The sequence below is a fragment of the Eleginops maclovinus genome, chromosome 12 (genome assembly GCF_036324505.1).
Source record: "Eleginops maclovinus isolate JMC-PN-2008 ecotype Puerto Natales chromosome 12, JC_Emac_rtc_rv5, whole genome shotgun sequence".
Taxonomy (NCBI): Eukaryota; Metazoa; Chordata; class Actinopteri; order Perciformes; family Eleginopidae; genus Eleginops; species Eleginops maclovinus.
This window is the reverse complement of record NC_086360.1, coordinates 21,856,452-21,877,283: the sequence shown is the minus strand read 5'-3', so window position 1 is coordinate 21,877,283 and position 20,832 is coordinate 21,856,452. Positions and strand designations below refer to the sequence as shown.

Genomic DNA, 20,832 nt, shown 5'->3' with positions numbered 1-20,832 from the left:
ACTCTTTGGGATTTCAGCCTTTGCAGAGGATTTACATGCTCAAAAAACAATATACAATATTACAGGAAAGGGAAAAACACAAAATGCACAACAGGCTCCTTTAAGTAATGACCCCCTCACAGCAGCTCTACTAAACGGAAACCGTGCGCTTGCTTCTGTTGTGTAACCATTTTAATTTACAGAACATTGTCAGATTGCATTACATTTAGTGCAAATAATAACACTTCTGATGTACAACTTAGAAATATACAAAGTGTGTAGATGACTGACAAAATATGAAAATTAAAAACGCATTCTTCGGCTGACTCGTGGCTCTCGCTCTTGTAATCATCAGCAGAACAATAATCCAGATCCTTCCTTAATTCTGACCCCTTAGTCCGAAAATCAGATTTTTTTTTGTGATTGCAGAACTCCCAACGTTTGATGTCATCAAATACAATCTAAAGTCAATTTCAATCTTGAGGTAAGATGATGTGAAATGCTGACCCTCCCACCCCACCCCCGCTTCACTTCAGTGTTGATAAATGCACATCTGGTGGCTGTACAGTAAAGATAACCTGGATTTCCATCCTGGTGTCGAAGGCATTCTGGGGGTAGTTTATCAGTCAAAGGGCAAGAGGCCACTGCACTGTAGTGTGGCGTGGCGTGTGAAATGTAATGTCAGAGGATGACTAAGAGTCTGTGTAGTTGATATCCTACTCAACATATTACAACGTTACCTTACCTTGCTCAAAAGCAGTGGGACTAATTTACAAACCTGACACTCGGGCTGAAAATTGTGAAAAACCACCCAGGGTTTATAAAACGTATCCACTCGTCTCTCAATAACAGAGAGGAAACTGTACATTAGACACTTTGGCTGGCCTTTGGCAAAAAGGACTGTCAACCTGTGTGCTATGTGGGGGTTAAAAACAGACACACACTGACAGTAGGCATCTATAGACCCAGTCAACTGCACTTCTATCCAATTATCACTTCAACCGTGTCAAAAACATGTCCAACATGACTTTTGTCTGCCGCTTCAGGTTTCCTTGGCCCATTAATGTAATCAAATTCAAGCATTTAACAGTCAATTCACATTTCTCACATTGGGTAAACTAACTGAAAACACATTACCTCTGTATAATACATTGTGTCCCTGGTGCTCTCTGACAGCTAGTTTAATAACAATCTACAAATATAAAGATTTCAAAGCTTTAGTCTCTGGCCCCTCCCCCCAACATCAAACCGCAAAGAGAGTCATCACCAGAGGGACAGGAGAAGGCAGAAGGAGGAGACGCTGTACCACACCTCATCAATGCTTGTCCTGTCCAAATCCACTCTCCTCTCTCATGGTAGTTACTTTAGCAGCAGCAAAACAAGTAGCTGTAATACTAGTGATTAAAGCAAACCCAAAACAAGTCAAGAAGTATATAATCATAAGAAATGTACAAAACAATTTACAAAAAAAAGCAAATAATTGGTAACAACAATTCAAAAACCACTTGAATTTACATACAAGTGAACCCGTGACCAACAACATGGTGGTTAGCCATGATCATGCGGTCGGGACGACAACTACTGATGGATTAAAGCCGTAAAACCAGTCTCTTCTACAAGCAAGTGTCCAGCGGGATGATAAAGGGTCCTGCGAGTAGTAGTTTAACACATTCTTATTGATATAAGAATGGGTCGTGTAGTTTGAGCGCCGGTTCAACACTGAACAATGTAGTCTTTCCACAGAGCAAACGTGGCACCCCTGCAAGCCTGAAACGCAAAGATAAAAACAAATCAATATCACTGAAATGAACTGAGCTATTTTAATCCAGACAAAGCACCAGTCTTGTAATGAACGTTCAACTGCACCTCATTGTGTTCAGAAGAGGATGGGCTTCCCAGCTGTTTTCTCCTGGACGTAGGAAGTGAAGCGCTTGAGGAACTTGGGAAACTCTCTCTTGGCCACGGCTCTGAGGACCGAGGCCGGAGCCCAGCCTCCTGGGTTTACTACAGCCACACAGAAGGGAAGTCATCAGGAAACTGTGTGTGCTTTACTAAGAACACTATTAATCTAAATTAAACCCACACTGTACACAAACAGGTCTAGTGTGCCCTCTAGTGGTGTTTTCTTTTTAAACTCCCATGACCTGTCCTGCTTCACCAACAATAAACTGGCTCTGGATACTTTCCCAAGCTACACAATAAACCCGTCTACAGGAAGTCAGGGAAAGCACAGGTCTGGAATAATGCTTCAAAGACGGAAGCGCACACACACAATAACTCCTGTGCCAGCTGAAAACAAAAATATGAATCCCTGGAAACACTGGCTCATACGAGATTGTTTTGAATCATTTGAGGAAAGGGTTTAAAATACACACTAATAGCAACTCAGTAACATCATACTGCATCATTATAAGAACACAAATATGAAGCAAGCTACATGCAACTCATTTGTCCTTTTGAGGCACTTCTGCGACCCGTAGACATGTTGTTATGTTTGAAATGCCACATCTCCCCAGATAACCTCTCATGTGCTGACTCGAGCCGTATTTATTCAGGCTGATGTGATATTTGAGTTCTTGAGAACTTTCTACTGGCCTTAGGCTACTTTCCACAAGGTTTTTGTTCACCTGTTTGCCAGTGACTTAGCATTAGTATCAGACAGTCAGCCGTATTCATGCTTTCTTTTGTAGTTAAGATGGGTTTTACTTGAAATCAATCAATTCAATTTCAATTTCAAAGCCCCATTTTATAAATAACACATTTCAGGTGGCTTTTTCAATGAGACGTTTAATACCATCTTTCCCTCAGCCTTTGCAGTGGAGAGTGAAAAACTCCTACAAATAAAACCCATCTAAAAGGGGGGGAAATGTAGAAACCACAGAGAGAGGGACTGAGGAGAGACCCCTCTCCCATTACTGAAAGACATCCAATAGATGTTGGGTGTACAGTATACAGTAAGCAACATAATAACATTACTAGTTATGAATCTTCCACAATAAATGATCCAAATTGATTAGGAGTCAGGCCTCTTCCTTCTGGCCTCACAGTAGTTTGTAGTTAATATTGAGGTGCTTGTAGGTACGTTATGAGATTGATGATGATGGAGGTGCTTTGTTCTGTTGGCTGCAGATCTATACACAGAGATCTATACCATAGGCTGGAGAGACACTCACCATTGGCAACGTAGGTGATCTTACAAAGGATGTTGTCTCTGCTGATCTCTTTGTCCCCCTCTGGTGGGCTGACCAGCGTTTGGCAGATCATAGCAACATTGATTTTGGCACGAATGCACCGGTTTGTGGGCTGGAAGTAAAACAAATATGTAAATACAAACAAACTCCCAGCTGCCACAAGTCTCACTCAAGCTTTCTGACAGAAGACCCTGGGGGTTAAGAGAGCTCAAATATTCTTTACACCATTCACCCATGAGAAAGCCCTGCACCATAGTCCGGTTTGACTATTGCATGATTGTAATTATATGCTTAAATGAATCAAAAGTACAATTATTCTCGTTTCACAGCACTTGGAAGCCTGACACATGGCTCTCGCTCTACTGCATGATATTAACAGGTGTCGATGAGGTGATCTTACAAGGGCATTTTCGTGGTCCACAGAGAAGTTGCACACCAGCCACGTGTCGGGATCGTTCTCGTTTGTTGCCAGGATCTTCCTGATGGCTGACAGATAGAGCACGTCTCTCTGAGAGGCCGGCCACACTCTCTGAAACACAGCAGAGGCATTCAGTCAGAGCTACAGAACATTACTGATCAAAATGTTCTTAAAACCACCGTGAATTTACCTTGTGCGTCTGGTAAACAATGAGGGCGTTATCGGAGAGGGTTTCCACAACGTTGAAATTTTCAATAGTGGCTAAAGGGAACAGAGAGCAGTCAGTTTTTGACGTTCAAACAGATAAAGTCAAAGTGTTGATATGACGGTGACTTCTGACAGAGTGAACTTACTCTCCCAGTCCATTCGGACAGCTGTGTCCCAAAAGTAGTGGCAGACCTCGTGTCCCGTCACGCCCTTCACTGAATGCGTAGCTTTGAGAGGATCCAGCACGATACCGTTCTCCTCCACTTCTCTCCTGTACAACTGTGACAGAGCAAGGAGAGTGAGACAAATGGAAAGATAAGTTCATCAATATGGGCCTTTTTGCAACCTCACTGCTAAAGTTATACCATTGACTGATAACTGCATTTATATTTATTAAGTTCTTGAAATTTAGACAAAGTGCGACCCAACACAACCAATATTTTGCCGTCAGACAAATATAGGTGCTTATATAACAAAAACTGACCAATGCTATAAAAAAAAACCAAAAAAACATTAGAAACGTTATAAATATTTTTAAAAAACACCCTTTTTATGAATTGTTTCATGGTCCCTAGAGCAATTATTACTTAATGTATGGATTTATTGGATTATTCATTGTGTCATGATTATTTTTATTTTAAAAAAGGGCCCCATAATACACATGTTCAGGTTCATATTTGTATTTTGTGCCTCTATTGTAACATGTCTCCATGCTTTAATGTTCAAAAAGGTCTTTATCTTTCTCATACTGCCTGTGCTGCAGCACCGTCTATTTACCCTCTGTCTGAAACCAGAGCCCAGTCTGCTCTGACTGGTTAGCTGGGCAGCTGTGTTGTGATTTATCAACCGCTCAGACATGTCCTGCCCCTTAGCCTATCACGTACAATATGTTGGAGCACTAGCCAATACAACCGCATTATGTCACGCAAGTAAACAAAGGATTACAATTGAGGTATTTCTGGCAGGGTGGGGGAGAGTGTGGAGGAGAGAAAGTCCCTCTGGGGGGGACTTTGGGATTTTAGCCTTTGCAGACAACACACTAGAGAGGGAAAGCCCCCAAAAAGCACAACTGGGCCCCTTTAAAAATATGAGTAGGTTTTCTTTCTCTTCCTCATACAGATATCCTCAGAGCCTCCCGTGGCAACCACCGTGCCTTTTAAAAAGTGAATAGTCTAAAATATTCACAGCAAGAAATGAAGGGAAATGATTCATGAGCAGCTTCTCCACTCACCTTCATCTCTCCTTCTTCTATTACCAGCTGCCAGTTGGCATCTCCACCAATATCCTGAAGAGAGTAGGTCATATGATTCTGCACCATCTCTTCGACCTAAGAGGACATAAACAGGCAAGGATTGAACGAGTATGTTAGTATCTTTCTTTACCTGCCTGTTTGAGGAACATGCTTTGAAGCAGGACACAGTTTGGGGAGGAGAAGAATACATTAGGGATGCTCAGATCAAGTTTGAGCAATAAACACAGAGGTTTTTATCCCATCATAGAAGGAACTAGTATTATAGAAACTAGTATTTTCCTATTCAGAATCTTAGGAATAACCTGAGCAAACAGATTAACCTCTGATCTGTAGCCAAATAAATATGAAACACTTGATCCTGCTCGGGATTGATGCATGCTCATGCTGTGAAGAACAGAGCGATGTGAGAAAGGACGAGGCAGGAATAAAGAGTGTGAATAGATTCCAGTCATGCAGCGTTATCATAACAGTTTTCTTATCAGTGGTTTGAGGACAACCGGTCAGTCTTTCCAGGAACTTTCTTGTTTTACGTAATACATGCGTCACATGATGGATAAAAGTCAGGGTGTAAAAACCTCCAATAACACGAGTCTTAAAGCACAGGAACTGTTTGTTAAATCCTGGAGTGACCGGTTAGTAGACATTCTCATGCTATCAGTTCATGCTCTGTCAGTGTTTGGATGCCCCTGCAGATAGGGGTGCTATCTGTTGACCAAATACAGTACCTGAGCGCTGAATCTGTGAATGTCATCGGAGGCACTGACTAGCTCAACGGAGGAGAGGGAAGAAGAATGGCTACGGGGCTGTCCAGCAGAGAGGGAAATCGAAAGAGAAAAGAATAAGAAACAAAAAAGAAAGAGGCGCCCTGCAGCAGAGACACAATCACAACCTGCTCAAGAATCCCTTATGAAAGCACTTAATGATTGCATTAAGCACAAACTGATTCTGAGTGAGGATAGGTGCAGGTGAAGCATGGACACATTATGAGAAGCACAGGTGCAGAGATTTACAGACTTCAGACGGGAGGTAGGACTTCACAGGTAGCCCAAGCAGAACGGAAACAAGATGTACAATGCTTAGAAAATAAGATATGTGTTGAGCACCTTCATGGCGTATCGGTGTGTACCGATGGTGGAGTAGGCGTCACCTGGAGGCACGGGGCTTAGTCGAGGTATCCTGACCTTCTCTGACTGGCACTGAAGGACAAAGAGAGTGAAGCTTAGGAGGATACAACACTGTTTATATGTGTTTTAGAGAAAAATTGATAAAGAACAGAGGGGCGGGAGAGATTCAATGTGGCATCTAGACTAAAAGGTGTTATGTTTCATGCCCACCTGCTCCTCTATCTTGTCCTGTCTGTCCAGTGCAGCTTCCACCGCATCGAAGAACTCTTCCTCATTGATCAGACTGTTGGGCCCCTCCTGCGGAAAGCAAACGTTGTGATCAACAGAGCTGATGAGGGGGCAGGGTGATAAAAGTGCACACGTGATGTTGTTTATCTAATTCATTTATGGTTTCTTATTTCATCTCGCCTCGTAGTCGGGTCCTCCGTAGTGGGACTTTTTCTTCAGCTCATTCACCGCAGACTTGTAGGCATCTTCTACCCTCTTCCTTTTCTCTAGCTCCTGAAAACACAGAGAGAGCAGTGTGAGTGCAACTATATTACACAATAAATAACAGCATGGAGAATAGAACATTTGAACATCTGTGCTGCTTAACCTTTGAACACAATCAACAGGAATTCATTGTTCAGAGTCAGATAACACTCAGGTACAAAGCTGCTTTTGTCAGATCACAGGAAATAAAGAGCAGCAAACTGAAAATGTGGAAGAAAAAACAGAGAGGTCTGCATGTCGCAAACAATCGGTCGAACCCACAACATCATTCAGCTGCGTGCGCTCTCAAACAGGTTTTACCTTAATGTGTCATTACCTGCCAGAGGTTCACACAATCAACCAAGTGAACTATAAAACAACAGGCTAATGCTTTAAAATCAAGAACTAGAGAGATCCAATTACTGTTCACACCTTCTCTTACTTTAAAGCACTGAAACATTGCAAACCAGTCTGGGAATTTGGTTTCTCTGAGAGAGGAAAATGATTAAAAAACAATGGTATTTAAAGTGTCGACTGAAACCAATGAAGAAACTGCAAAAAGGCAATTGTGGCTCAGCATATAAAAACTATAGCAGATATTAAACTAAACACAGTATGCAGAAGGGTGTGGATGTTTAACACACAGTGAACAAGAGGTGACCCAGCTGTGTGACGACCACACTGACAGAGACCTACTTTAAAGAAAAGGCTGCAGGTCTGTAGAGGTATCCATCTCTGCGTCTGGTATTTCAGCTGCTCTGTCCTCTTTTGTAGCGCAGGTTTCCACAAACTGCCCCATGAAGTCTTGGCAGTCATTTTTTAAATTGTATTCCCTCTCAAGTCTTGTCCCTTCGAGCGTGTGTTCTGAACTACTTCTGTTTCCCTACTGTGGCGGCTAAGCCTCACATAACCAAACACAGATAAGATTGAGGTAGTTTCACCCGAGCGGTCCAACTAACTGAAAGCACTTCCCGGCTGTTGTAGGTTTTAGGGTTGGGCCACATGCATTTACACACTAGAACAAAAAAGAAGAAAAACTGGCTTGACAACATAAGCTGAGCTGAGAAGGATGTAAGCACGAGGAGTGCCTTTAAAGACACAGACCGCCCTCTAGATAAGCTGAAGAAATGAAAACAAAAGCACTCCAGAGAACTCCAAACAACAATACAGTTAAAGTTCATTGTGGGCTACAGGTGTATTGATGTTTCTGGTGGGCAAGTATGACTATTTTGAAACCGATGAATCTACCGTCACCTAAATTATGTCAGGTTTTTAAGTAAGTCATATCCAAGAAAATACAGTTTTCAGTCAGCTATACAGTAGAATTTGAGGACACATTAAACATTTCCCCAAACAATGATTAATCGAACATTTATTCAAAACTATCCTGCTTTACAATTGCAAACTTTTCAGCTGAACAGGGAACTGTATTGCTCAATATCTTGCTAAAGTAACCCTCCTTTAAAGCAGCTTAACATATTCCATAATTAGCCTCATCATCATACCACAGCTTCATCATCTAAAGGGCAACAGTACTAAACGCTTGGTCATAATAACCACCCCCCCTTAAGATGAAGGCAGCGATAAGCACAGACTGCTGACACGCCCACTCAGGAAACATGACATGACATTTAGCACGCTGTGAGTGATGGCTATCTTAATCTCTGTGTGTGTGTGTGTGTAGAGTGCAAGGCCGTACCCTGTCCACCCTCTTCTGCCAGCTGTCCTCTCGTTTCATCATCAGCTCGATGCAGTGGGACAGTGTGGAGAGGATGCCTGCCGTGGTGGCCTTGAAGGTGATGGCCTCCCCCTTGAAGTCTATTCCGTTCATACCTTTTGGACTGGCAGGTGGAAACACTGGCACAGAGAGAAACCAATAAATAACTGAGCGTGACAGCTGCCTCGTGACTTGATTTGACACAAAGACTGTCTCTAGGATTAAAGCGACTTAGTTTTAACTCACGTTTCTCTTTGCTGCCATTGTTGTTGTGATTACATTCACCATCAGGTCTTGCAGTGTTGGGAAAGTCTTCTTCATCTTCTTCTTCTTCTACAGGGAAGAGAGCAACAGCAATCTTAGATGTATCCATCTGTCCTAACCACATTTTAAGATGGCAGATACATCTAAAACAGGCCCTAATGGACCGGTTCAGGTGTCAGTTATTTTGTTCTTAATTGGTAAATTGTTAAAGACACAAAAGGTTCATTTTTAGCAAAAGCATCATTCAGATTGAAATACACGATTGTCAAACTGACATATGAGAGTTATTTCAATATGAAAGTGATGCTGTAATACAGAAAGCCTGTGTCTCAGGGATTAAACAACCCTAAGTGCCCTATAAGCAGATATTGATTTTTGTTTCCGTACCCAGCACTCTCCATCACTCTCATGCTGCATGAAGCCTGTAAAGCCACATGTACAAAGTCCTTCCTTGGCCAGCAGACAGTTCCTCTTTGCCATGTCCACACAGCTCTAAATATGCACATCTGAACCTACTTATAAATAAATATCTGACACTATACAGGCTTTATCATAATGTGTTTATGCCACAGGTTACCTCTATCCCTCTGAAATTCATCTTTGGAGACGACGTCAGCACAGGAGTCAAAGTACTTCTGCAGCGTGTCCACTTGTCTGCACAGAATGTCCCGGAAGGTTTCCATTTCTGCCAGCTTCTCACGCAACCTGTGCCCCTTCTGAGTGGAGAGAAACAGAAGTAAAGTAGACAAGAGTGAGCTGTCAGGGGGAAGATTCATGTCCGTTCTCTTGTTTAAACTCAAGGCAAAGGTCACCATAAAAATAAGTCCAACTTCTTCCAGCTGACAAAGGTAGTAACAACAGATCGTAGTTCCTGAAGAGGCCTTTGTGTACATGTGGCTAAAGTTAAAATCTCTATTGATGGAAATACTTCAGAGGGGCTCAAAACATTCACAAACTGCAGAATCTACAGTCTGGTGATCTTTGTGAGAGACACTCTAAGCTAATATTTATCTTTGAGAAAAGATGTTTGTTTTGGCACGACAGAAAGCATATTCATGAATATCATTGAAATTAATGATGTTTCTGTTTTTCTATAGTTTTGCATATTGGAATATGTTACGGTTATATTTCATTCTCTTTGGGAGTTGTTCCTTGTCTGATGATAGAGTCTCAGGACAGAGGGTGTCGTATTCTGTACAAACTGTTAAGGTCGCCCAGACAAATGTAAAATGTGTGATATTGGGCTGTATTAATAAACCTTGATTGATTGATAATGCCGTAGTGACAATTTCAGCATGCTTGTCCTAAATAGTTTAACTACATTATACCAGTAAGTTTAATCTCCCCCCCCAAAAAAATCAATCATTGCACTGAACTCTATTTCAAAAACCCATACATGTGTAATATATATCATTTATTATACACACATACATTTTACGTATGTATGAATGCTGCGTGTCTTTCTTGCTGTATGTTGTGTGTTCTGAATGTTTGGATGGCAGAAGCATGTAGGCCTACATGTATAATGACAATAAATGCTTCTCATATAATCTAAGACGCTTAGAGAAGTCATCAAGTTTGGTTCAAAACTACTTTTTGTGTTAAAGTGTATTCAAATGCAGTTTGATAGCATATGGCCTTCCTTTCATCATCAATCATCAAGTCCATAGAGGACCAGTCGAGGCTCAATCAGGATACAAATGACCTGTTGTGGCAACTAATAAATGGTCTTTTAGCTGCCTTAGTACATGGAGTCTTCACAAAAGGTTTGGCATTTCATGGAACTTGATTCAGGACTAAGATATCCTTGCAGACCCGGTGGCCTAGAAACCTGGTGCATTGGATGAACAGCCACTATAGTCATGTTGTTACCTTGAAGGAGGATGAAGATGTGGCGGACAGGGCACTGGCTGCTGAGGTGAGAGACAACATGGAGCCATGACGCCTGAGACTGGTTTCTGAACCATAACCCGACTCAGCCTGAGATCCAGAGGGACGGATTGAAGGAGAAAACAGACAGAATGAGGGAGGGAGAGAGCAGGAAATGAATGATAGGAAAAGAAAAGGAAAACAGAGGGAACAAAAGATCAGTATGTGCATAAAACATATTTAACAACCTGTAATATAAAAGGAAAGTTAAAGACAGACATAGAGAGGGGGAGATCAATTCTAGCTGTCTGCAGCAGCACTGAGTAATGCTGATCCAGACCAGAGCAGGGCCTCCACCTACACACTCCAACCGTCTGCTGACAAACGCACACATGCATCAAGACAGCCAGTAGAGCTGATGCTCGGTGGTTAAGAAACAGTGAAAATAAGTTACATTAAATCCCAGAGTGGACAGATGTAGCATTGATCGAGCTTCCTGGATGTTGTTTCTATCAGGACGTACAGTGTACTGTCTCCTATAGCATTATTATACAGATCCACATTATGGCCTGGCTTTAGAGAGGAAGGAAGGGAGGGAGGGAGGGGCAGTGATTTCATTTGTTCCATTAAACAGCAACTTATGACTGGGCGATGCCTGGGACTGCCAACTCTGCAAAATTGACAGCATTTTATAATACACAGCGCATGTGCATGCACACCCAGCCAACCCAACCAAAGCAAATATACTCTTGTGTCTCCCACATGCATCTGTTAGCGGTTATCTACTAATTCAGAGAGACAGACAGGAATTTGATGACCCAACACTATGATCCTGAACCTAAGTTCACACATTTTCTCAAACTGTAGACAGTTATGCAGCGCTAGTGCAACATGTGAAAGGATACTAACCTGATTGGTGTATGTTTTAAATGTATGTTTGTTGAGGTTTAGTCAAGGCATTCATGTATACTTCACTCTTGACTCTTAAATTACCAAGGGACTGTCATGTAAACCCTCCGTGTTTACTCACTGGCATGCTGAGGTATAACAGGGAGGAGGTCAGGTGACAGACTAGAGAGAAAGCAAACAAACATTCCCCTGCTAGAGGGGCTTACAACAGGGTGACGGATACTGAGATTTGACCCAAAATAATGTGGAATAGATAGTGAGCCGAGATGTAGAGGGTAAAACATCAGGCAAACACAAAATAAAGCTTCACTATTTGCTGTTAAAAAGGTTTGTTTACATTCGTACGATCCCATGATGGCTGTGAAATTAAGATTAAGGTGATACATTTAAGCATTTAAACAGTTTCAACTGCACACCTCAGATAATGTAGGGAGTGGAAGCACAATATTAAACAGGCGGTTGATAAAGAGAGCAAAAACATACCATGAATGCATACAAATACACGGCATTCAATAATATAACAAGAAAACAAGCCATAAAAGATACCGGACAACAGTAACACAATAAGGGACGTTCTAATAAAAAGTACAGTGTGTAACAAATTAAGAAGTGCTGCTCAACCAGATAAAGGGTTATCGTCTGACTACTGAAAGTTTTAACAGAGTGTTAAACTGTCGGATCAACAACAAAATGCTGCTCTGGTTTAGGGTCTTCACGTTTCAAGCAGAAGTCATTGATTGTTGACACTGGCTAATACTCTACATAGCACCTAACCTCACCTGGCTTCAGCAAATACTAAGGTGTTGAAACCTACAGTGCAATATGGATTCCATTTCGTAATGCAATTGGAATGATTTCTGTTCCAAGCTATACCATCCTCATTGGTACATAATCATGCTACGACATGTCTAGTCCATACACAAAGACAACCTACATTTCGACAGCAGGGAATCACAGTTGGGCGGGAAGACTGTCACTACATGAAGTTCATTCCTTCAGTCTTCTTCTAATAAACTTAGAGATGGCAATGTGTGTACCAAGAGGTAAAGCAATAGATGAATGAAACATAATTATATTGTATCCTCCAAAATGTTGTGGTTGACTTGTCAAATGAAACAAATACACAACAAAACTACTTGGTAAGGATTAGGTAACAAAATGACTTAGTTACGTTTAGTAAAATATAATGGTTTGGCGTGAAAATATATTATTAAAGTTACAGATTTAAATTTAAACAAGTAAACTTTGACTTTTGGTTCCACAAAGGACATAAACAGCGGCTCCTCGGTGACAGTCTTTTGCTAGTTTGACCCACCCGTAACTCAGGCGCTGGCAATGACTATAATCTTATTTGTGATAAGGTGAAAACCAGATGTAATGTGGGAGAAAACAAGTCTTAATCGAAACGTAACACACATTAAAAGTACAGTTTTGTTGTACGAGAATGCAATTTGAAAAAGATATCCAGGCTCAACATGAATAATAATTGGTGATAACTCCAGTGAGTGACATCTCTCAGCTGCATGACACAGCCATGCAAATCCAACACCCACTCGACACAACACATGAAATGGCATCCTGCGCCCACAGCTTTGTGATGGTAATGAGAGGAGAGTACAGTAAGTGACCATAGCAACCACTGGGTACTTCTTCACATTGCTGTTTTGATAGATTACCTGTCAGAGAAATGCTAACACACATCCATGCCAAATTAAACAGCGATTGATTTCTTTAATCATCAAGTTCTCAAGCTAAGCTCATTAAAAATAACTGCATGCAATGGGAAATAATAAGTTGTATGGATGAATACATAGATAAATCATATCACAACACTTGCATACTCCTTAAACACTTCAGTGATGAGTGATAGCAGCATGCCAACATGCTAAAAGCCCACCATTCGGCCATTGAAACAGCCAAGGCAGAGCAGGACACTGCTGCAGTCCCCACGGTGTGCCGGCCCCCACATGGCTCAGACGCTCCCTCAACACTTCCACAAATCAGAGGCTTAAATCCAGTATTCCCCTGTCTCTGGACACACCTCACTGACGGACAAAAGGGAAGAGGAGGAGGAGAGGAGAAGAAAAAGAAAAGCCTAATAGCTCATCAAGTAAAAGAAGAAAGCAGAGCGGGAAAGGAGGAAGAGGAAAAAGTCATTTTCTCCAAAGCAGGTCGAGGGAGTGGCAGACACTAGCTGCTCCGTGAAGCAGAAGAGACGGCAAGAGGACGAGTCTTGAGATTCCCCCGCAGGGTGAAGCAGGTCTGCTCTCAGTCAGCTCTTCCGAAGGCAGGCAGACAGGCATACACACATGGACCCCAAGACACACACGTACATGCACTCCACTCTTGCTGCAGAACTACATCAACGGACCACACACCCGGATATGTGAAACCTTTCCATCTTTATGCCTGGCATCCATCTCTGAGCAAGCAAGCATGAATGTGTGTTTGCATGCAAGACATGGAGAGAGAGAGAGGGAGAAAAATGAACAGTGCATGCATATATGGATATGAGAGAGAGAGAGAGAGAGAGAGAGAGAGAGGGAGAGAGAGAGCGAGAGATGAGGGGAGTCATAAACCACTAAACTACCAAATAGGTTAGAGGAAGAGAGGAAATAACAACATTAATCTGCTTTATTTGATAAACCTGACCCTCTCTTTATCCTTTCTTATTTATACTAACTGATATCCCATTCTTAAGACAGATCTGGGTCAATAGTGTTCAGACTGTGCCAACATCCCGCCTGAAGAGGTGGAAAAACTCTGAATAAATACAGGGTTTTTTCCCCCACATTGCCACCCGATATCACCCCTCTGAATGCGACAGAATGGAACAGTCTTCTCGGTATGATCGAGTGTTTCACATGTCCCTCTTGTTTTTAAGTTGCTGGGAGAACAGGCGATAAAACCTGAATTATTCATCAAGAGGTGCACTTCAAGTCCCTACACTTGGCACAACTTTTCCCACCTCCACCAACACAAACACACCCACACATTAAAACACAAATGGATTCAAACAAAAACAGTTTTTCCACTTCCAGCCAAATTGTGCCTTTGTAAAATGGGTTGTATGAGGTGTTAAAAAGCTGTCATCACGTTACATGTTTGACCCATATTCAGCAGTTATTGTTGTTAGATATTCACATAATTGATAGATAAAAAGGTTACCCTCATAAGTAGCTTTATTGTAATAAAATATGTATTTGAAGTAAAGGCCTAGAGCTTCACGACAGTATGCCGACATTATGCTGAAGATATAAATTAAATTACTGGGAAAAAAACGGGATTACATTAGAATATAATATTTATAACAGATCAATGTGTGTTTGCAAATAAAATGACATTTTCAGAACAAAATTTGATGAAGTCGCTGAAAAGAGAGGCTATTCTACGGTGGGCTAAATTATTTAATGCCACAAATAAAGCTAGAATGCAATTGGGGAACCTTGAACGCAAGTCCTTCTCTCTCCAGCTGGGAGCAGTGCAGACACACTCACCTATAACACTGCTGCAGGTAGTGCTGCATTAAGCTCAGAGGTTACTGTAGGTCACAACCCGTGAATACTCTCGCACTGTCGCTAATGGACCGGAGACCTGCAGTTACTAACACTCTACCGCCAACACCCAGTCGCACTTAAACCATCTACAGCTCCATTGTAGTGGAGAAGCAGGCCTGATGAGAACTCACAGCACAGTGATTCTTTTTCCGCAGGTGGTACACTTACGCTAGTCCAGTGGTGTCCAAACTACGGCCCGGGGGCCAAATGCGGCCCATTGTCCATTTTGAATCGGCCCTCAACTAATTAAAAAAGTATAATGGAATATGGCCCACACATGAAACGTGTGCTTTCCTTATATTGTACTTACTAAACACATATGTAAACATATATTACACAGCAGTATCCATGAGTAATAAGCCAACTTTTCAAATAAATTCAGTCAATTAAATTTGAAAACGTTTTTCTAACAAATCTAGGTCGATAAAAAAAGCCCAATAACTTATTTGTAAAACACATGTGAAATGTACCCTTCATATTTCCCCTTATTATAAGCAATCTGAGGCTTGTGTTTTAAGGAATGAGCTGCCAACACTTGTGACAAAATAAATTAAACCCTATCTAAACCTTTGATTTCTGATACCTGCACTTGATTGATTTTGATAACTTATCAATTAACTTACGAACAATAAACCTCACCTCTACTGAGTGGCCCAGCCCTTCGTAGGTTTTTCTATATGTGGCCCTCAGTGGAAAACGTTTGGATAACCCAGCGCTACTCCCTGAACTTTACATTTGTTATGCTGCAAAAGCAAGAACAACTACATGATGTGTTTTAAATTCATACGGAATATATGTGCGTCTCGTATTCACATAAATGTTTTTTTAATGACAATTAATCAAGTTTAAGTTCAGTTTGTAGAGAAGAAAACTACAAATCAATCAAGAAAAACCCTTAAAAAAATGTATAGATACTTTAAATTCTAACCTTTTCCAAGCTAGTATAGCTAAGTGTGTCAGGTTGTTTTGGACAGATCCCAGCCCTATACTGTATGTGCACGTCTTAAATAAGCCATGGACACACTTTGTTTACAGTAACTTCATGTCATTGCCGAGTGAGCAGCTGCCTGGTATCTGATAACAGGGGATACCCCCACCTCAACACCTCACTCTACAGATTCCTCGCATTCCCAGGGTGAAGGGCTGTTTAGTTTGTGTGTGTGTGTGTGTGTGTGTGTGTGTGTGTGTGTGTGTGTGTGTGTGTGTGTGTGTGTGTGTGTGTGTGTGTGTGTGTGTGTGTGTGTGTGTGTGTCCGAATCCCTGTCCTGCCACACCCAGGTCACTGAACCAGATAGATAACACCCCGTCAGTTCTGAATAACAACTCGACCCAGAGTTGAACCTAAATACCGGAAAAACGTCAATAATGCGGCAAACAATATTTCCGGTGGGTTATGAGGGCAACTCCAAAAATAACATGTTTTATTAAAACCTGAGGAACAGACAACATATTGCTGATGAAAATTTGATTTGATTCTTGAAACACAATGGACATTTTCCTACATCACAACAGGGACTGGATTCAGGCCTACTTGGCATCTGTAGCATCCACTAATCCATCCGTAAGCAAAATTCCCCTTAACAACTCTGTCACAAGACGGACTGAAAGACATACAAACCAGGGTGTAGAAAAAAGCCAGAGATACGGTGAAGACCATCTATGGAGAAAGAGAAACCTGCTCACCTTGTGCAGCTCTATCGACTCGATCCACTGGAGTCTGTGCTCGGGGTCCTCAGCCCGGAGGTACCAGACACTGTCGTTCACGCTCATGTCAAAACGACACTCGTCAAACTCGTGAGGCTGCCAAGAGAGAGAGAGGGCTCTTTAATTGTTATTATTCCACATATGAAAGTACATCCTGCACATCCCTTTGTACATGTTGCACATTTCTGCTCCACACTCCACTTTCTGTGTCTCTGCATTTATACCAATTTCCTCGTATGTGTAAACCTACTTGGTAATAAAAACGATTCTTGTTCTGATTAGCCAGAGCCCCTGTGTCATGTGACCGACACTAGATATCCGAATTTGCATAAAAAAGTATTGTTTTCCCGTAGTTCAATAAAATCAATCAGAGCAGAAATCCCACTCTGTGTCTGTGTACGACACTGACTGAGTAGCGATGATACATTCTGGACACACATGGATTCCATCAGTCGCTGAAAAGCCCCTGCCACACAATAAACAGGAATTTTAATGAGGAACTGATGTCTTGTGTCTGCAGAACGCAATCCTAAACGACCGCAGCAGAGCTGAGCTGAGCAAAAAAACAGATATTCTTTCAGCACGTCTTCCCCCTGAACCTGGGTCATCGTAACTTTTCCATCCCACTATTAGGGCCAAATCTTTCAACTATTTCCCTCCCCCGTTCTACAATGCACCCCACCCTGCTCCAGCAACTGACCGCCTTAGGCACCCAAAACACGTGTACTAAAGAATTCCCGTTCCCTCTGAGATCGGAATGTGATCGCTGCACTCAGCTGAGGAGAGGTCTGTTCTGCAAAGGTTCCTTGTGATAAATTAGACAACTTTCACTTTAACTTTTCCCTTTTTTTCCCCCTTGGTAGGAGCCTGACTACAGCTGCTCCGTCAGCTGACATGAACCTCACGTTGACCAAAATGTAATTAGATGTGCTGAAGGATGCTCATGTGCTGGTTTATTTGCTTCTCCCGACAACATCAACTCTGTACGGGACTGGGATAACTTGATGCAGCATTTCACTTTAACACTAATATTACATTTCACAAGTTGCATGTCTGGGATGCAGACAGGAGTGTGTGGTTTTGTCTGACCTTTTGGTGCTTTCTCTTACTGTCACATTCAACCTCAGGGCGAAAAATACCCATCAGAGACAGGTGTAATGTCAAAAAGCCCCGTAGTTTTCTAAGTTTCACTATAAGAATGCAAGCAATGGTATGCCCAAGTGCATCCAGCCATGCTGCCTTTACTGGTAAGAGAATTCCAGTTTATCTTACTGTGCTGTATCAGACACGGCTCATAAACCTCTGCTTTACAGCCCGGTTTATACCTCGTTCATTCTGCTTGGAACAATGTCTTTACCCTTACGTAGGCACTACTGAATATCCTTGCTGCATTGGCTTTTTTCTGCATTGCATCTTCAGTGTTAGCAAAGAGGAAGTTATCAGTCAAACACTTCTCACCATTTCACAGGAGAGAAACCAAAGCTTTTTCTCATATGAACTGCCTTCACACTATATTTGACGTGTAATTAAAACAATATTTAACACTGTACATACAAATATGTAGTGTATATATTTGTTTATACAAGTTTGTCTGTACAAAAATACATAACTGACGGGAAAACACCAATGAACTGACATCTTGTTCTTGGCTGACAATAGGAATTTTAATTTCATTTTCACAGTGACATTTCCAGCACATTTTGCTTCCCTATGAAGACAATCTGGCGTTTCTGCGCACACACACACACACACACACACACACACACACACACACACACACACACACACACACACACACACACACACACACACACACACACACACACACACACACACTGCATGTAACAGACTGATATTAGGCAAGCAGAGAAGCAGAGGCTCGTTCCTGCATTCCTGAGTCCTCACACCACCGTCTCCGTAGACAGCACAGGCTTTATACCGGAGAAAGGGAGAGGCAGTAAGTGACTGTGTGGGTCATACTACTCTAATAATAAGTGAGCATGTGTAATCAAACTGTGTACACTCTTGGTTAGCCTACTATAACACAATTACAAAGCACACACAAATGCCTTGTTGAGTCCCATTCAGGACTGGACAAACACAGGAATTGGTATTTGGCTCCCACTTACTGGAAGAGGAAACTACCAGTAAACTTTCATGTAGTTTTAATCCTGTTTTGAGTCGTATAATCCTTTTGCAGAGAAAAACTATTTGTTTGGCCTCTGTACACGGTGGCGGTATGCTCAGAGAGCCCAGTGAATATTTAACCACGGTGTGGGATTTAAACTTATCTCACCAACACGGGGGCCTCATTGGGAGAATACAGGTCTGATCTGTACGGTATGTGTTCAAAGCTTACATTTTAACCCATAGAAAACATTCTTTTCAAATAGTCTGTGATAAAAACTGCCAAGGAGGGAGACGTACGAGTGTGTTCTCAAATGACTGTTTGAGCAGGAATGCATCTCTCTGGTAAAATACAGGTCTCTACCCTATCTTTGTAATCTTAGCCTCGTTACTTGTTAATGTTTAGCCTTTCTATCTTTGAGGAGCGTTGATTTAAGGAATTAAAGTTCAACTCTGTCCATGCTAATTACAGGGAACGTGAGGGTCCAAACAATGAGACCTGCGAGAGAGGTAACCCTACTCCAAAAAGCACTGGAGCAGAAAATCAGGCCTTTCATGGTCTCCAGGCTTATGAGCTCTTATTCCCTGAAAAGTCAGACAGGTGCCACGATCATTCTGCTTTCTGTTGTTGCAGAGACAGCAGCAGTGTTGTTCCTCTCAAGGTAAATACTTACTGTGATAACAGCCTTGCTGAGGCACAGAGATCCCCTGCAGCCGTACTCCCGTTCATCCTCCGACTTGTAGTAGCTCAGGGTGTTGTTTTTCAACACAACCCATCGGTCCTGCCATCCGTGTATGTAATTTGTCCACTGTAAACACACAGGAGGGACAAGACGAACAGTTAGCTGAACTAACATTATGCAGTAAACACTTCCTCTTTGCAGGATTCCAGTACTCAGATCTTGCACTTTAGTAAAAGTAGAATTACCAGAGTTTAGGGATACTCTGATACAAATAAAAGCCCTGTATTCAAAAACATTAGAATAAAATGTATTTAAAGTACCAAAAGTAAAAGCACTCATTATGCAAATTGGCTCATTTCAGAATAATATGATGTGTTTTTTTATGGTAGTTATTGATGCATTAATGAAAATAAATAATAATAAATACATCTGGTAAAAGTGCAGATAAATTAAACAGAGTAACATTTAAAGTGGTTCACCTTGCTTAAGACGCCTCCAACGTCCACATGCTGTGCGGACTCCGGGTCCACATCCTCATCCGAACCGGACGAGGTACTCTTTTCGGACATTTAAATCCAAGTTTGAAGGAACCAGATTCGTATCGAGAGAACCTCGTAGCTGCTGGATGAGATCAAGCCTGCTGACAGTTCCTCTACCTTGTACCGTTAATTAAGCATTAACCGAGTGTATCAAACATTATCTGAAAAGCGTGATGTATCTTGATCGGTTTACAGACTTAGAAACAGTTTAGCTTGTTCAGTCTCAAGCTTTTCTGCAGGTGACAGCTGACTCTCAACTTCTCCGTTTTTGCGGGCTTTGTTTTGAAACTGACGTCGAATACCAAACAGACTAGCTAGTTAGCGTTAGCTGTCAAACGACATTAACTTAACTAGCCACTTGTGCGTCGTTAGCTTATTTCTGCTGCAGTTGATAATCTGCTCCAAATAGTGATCGATGAAGAAGGCCTCCGTGTTCACCGTGTACCTTAAACTTCAGGCTACAAATGACCGTGTGTGTCGCTGCTGTAGTTCCGCAGTTTGGTTAGCAGTGGCGGAGGAGCTTGTCTTCATTCAAGATCGGGGGAGGAGCTGCAGACACGCTTTACTGTGTACTGAAGAGAGCGTGTGGTAAGTTAAACACAGTGGCATGATCACCGGAAGTCACACACATTCCCCTTCAAAATAAAGTCCTAACATTTTTCCAGGGCAAGTTTATTTATATAGCAGCTTTTAAGGTGTAGAAACTGCACACTTGAATGTCCATATTGGGATGAATAAAGGTCAGTCTTAACTTAAGTACAATTGTTTGCTACTTTGTACTCCTACTCCACTTCAATTCAAAGTTAAATCATGTACTTTTA

General features: G+C 41.8%; 1 protein-coding gene across 2 annotated transcripts; it reads right to left on the bottom strand.

The window, feature by feature from the left end:
- Nucleotides 1-153: 153 nt before the first annotated feature.
- LOC134873181 (ceramide transfer protein-like) lies at nt 154-20,558 on the bottom strand. 2 transcript variants are annotated; one of them, XM_063896637.1, is made up of 18 exons: nt 19,952-20,558; nt 19,464-19,598; nt 16,642-16,758; nt 10,496-10,603; nt 9,201-9,339; nt 8,606-8,692; nt 8,342-8,499; nt 6,580-6,672; nt 6,382-6,468; nt 6,151-6,243; nt 5,773-5,850; nt 5,027-5,122; nt 3,942-4,074; nt 3,779-3,849; nt 3,571-3,699; nt 3,153-3,282; nt 1,846-1,983; nt 154-1,746 (listed from the first exon to the last, which is right to left on the bottom strand). In XM_063896637.1, exons 1-17 carry the CDS (start codon nt 20,039-20,041, stop codon nt 1,856-1,858), a joined length of 1,872 nt encoding a protein of 623 aa, XP_063752707.1. In that variant the 5' UTR covers nt 20,042-20,558; the 3' UTR covers nt 154-1,746; nt 1,846-1,855. The 2 variants fall into 2 exon arrangements, with proteins under 2 accessions (XP_063752707.1, XP_063752708.1); XM_063896638.1 differs by lacking the exon at nt 5,773-5,850 and having other exon boundaries at nt 19,952-20,555.
- Nucleotides 20,559-20,832: the final 274 nt, after the last annotated feature.

Excerpts from the sequence above, each read along its gene's own strand:
- LOC134873181 (XM_063896637.1), bottom strand. The coding sequence starts at position 20,041 with ATGTCCGAAAAGAGTACCTCGTCCGGTTCGGATGAGGATGTGGACCCG. Across the intron at positions 10,604-16,641 it reads AGTCGATAGAGCTGCACAAG|GCTGAGTCGGGTTATGGTTC; the intron begins GTGAGCAGGTTT and ends TCTGGATCTCAG. Across the intron at positions 8,693-9,200 it reads TGAATTTCAGAGGGATAGAG|AAGAAGAAGAAGATGAAGAA; the intron begins GTAACCTGTGGC and ends TCTTCCCTGTAG.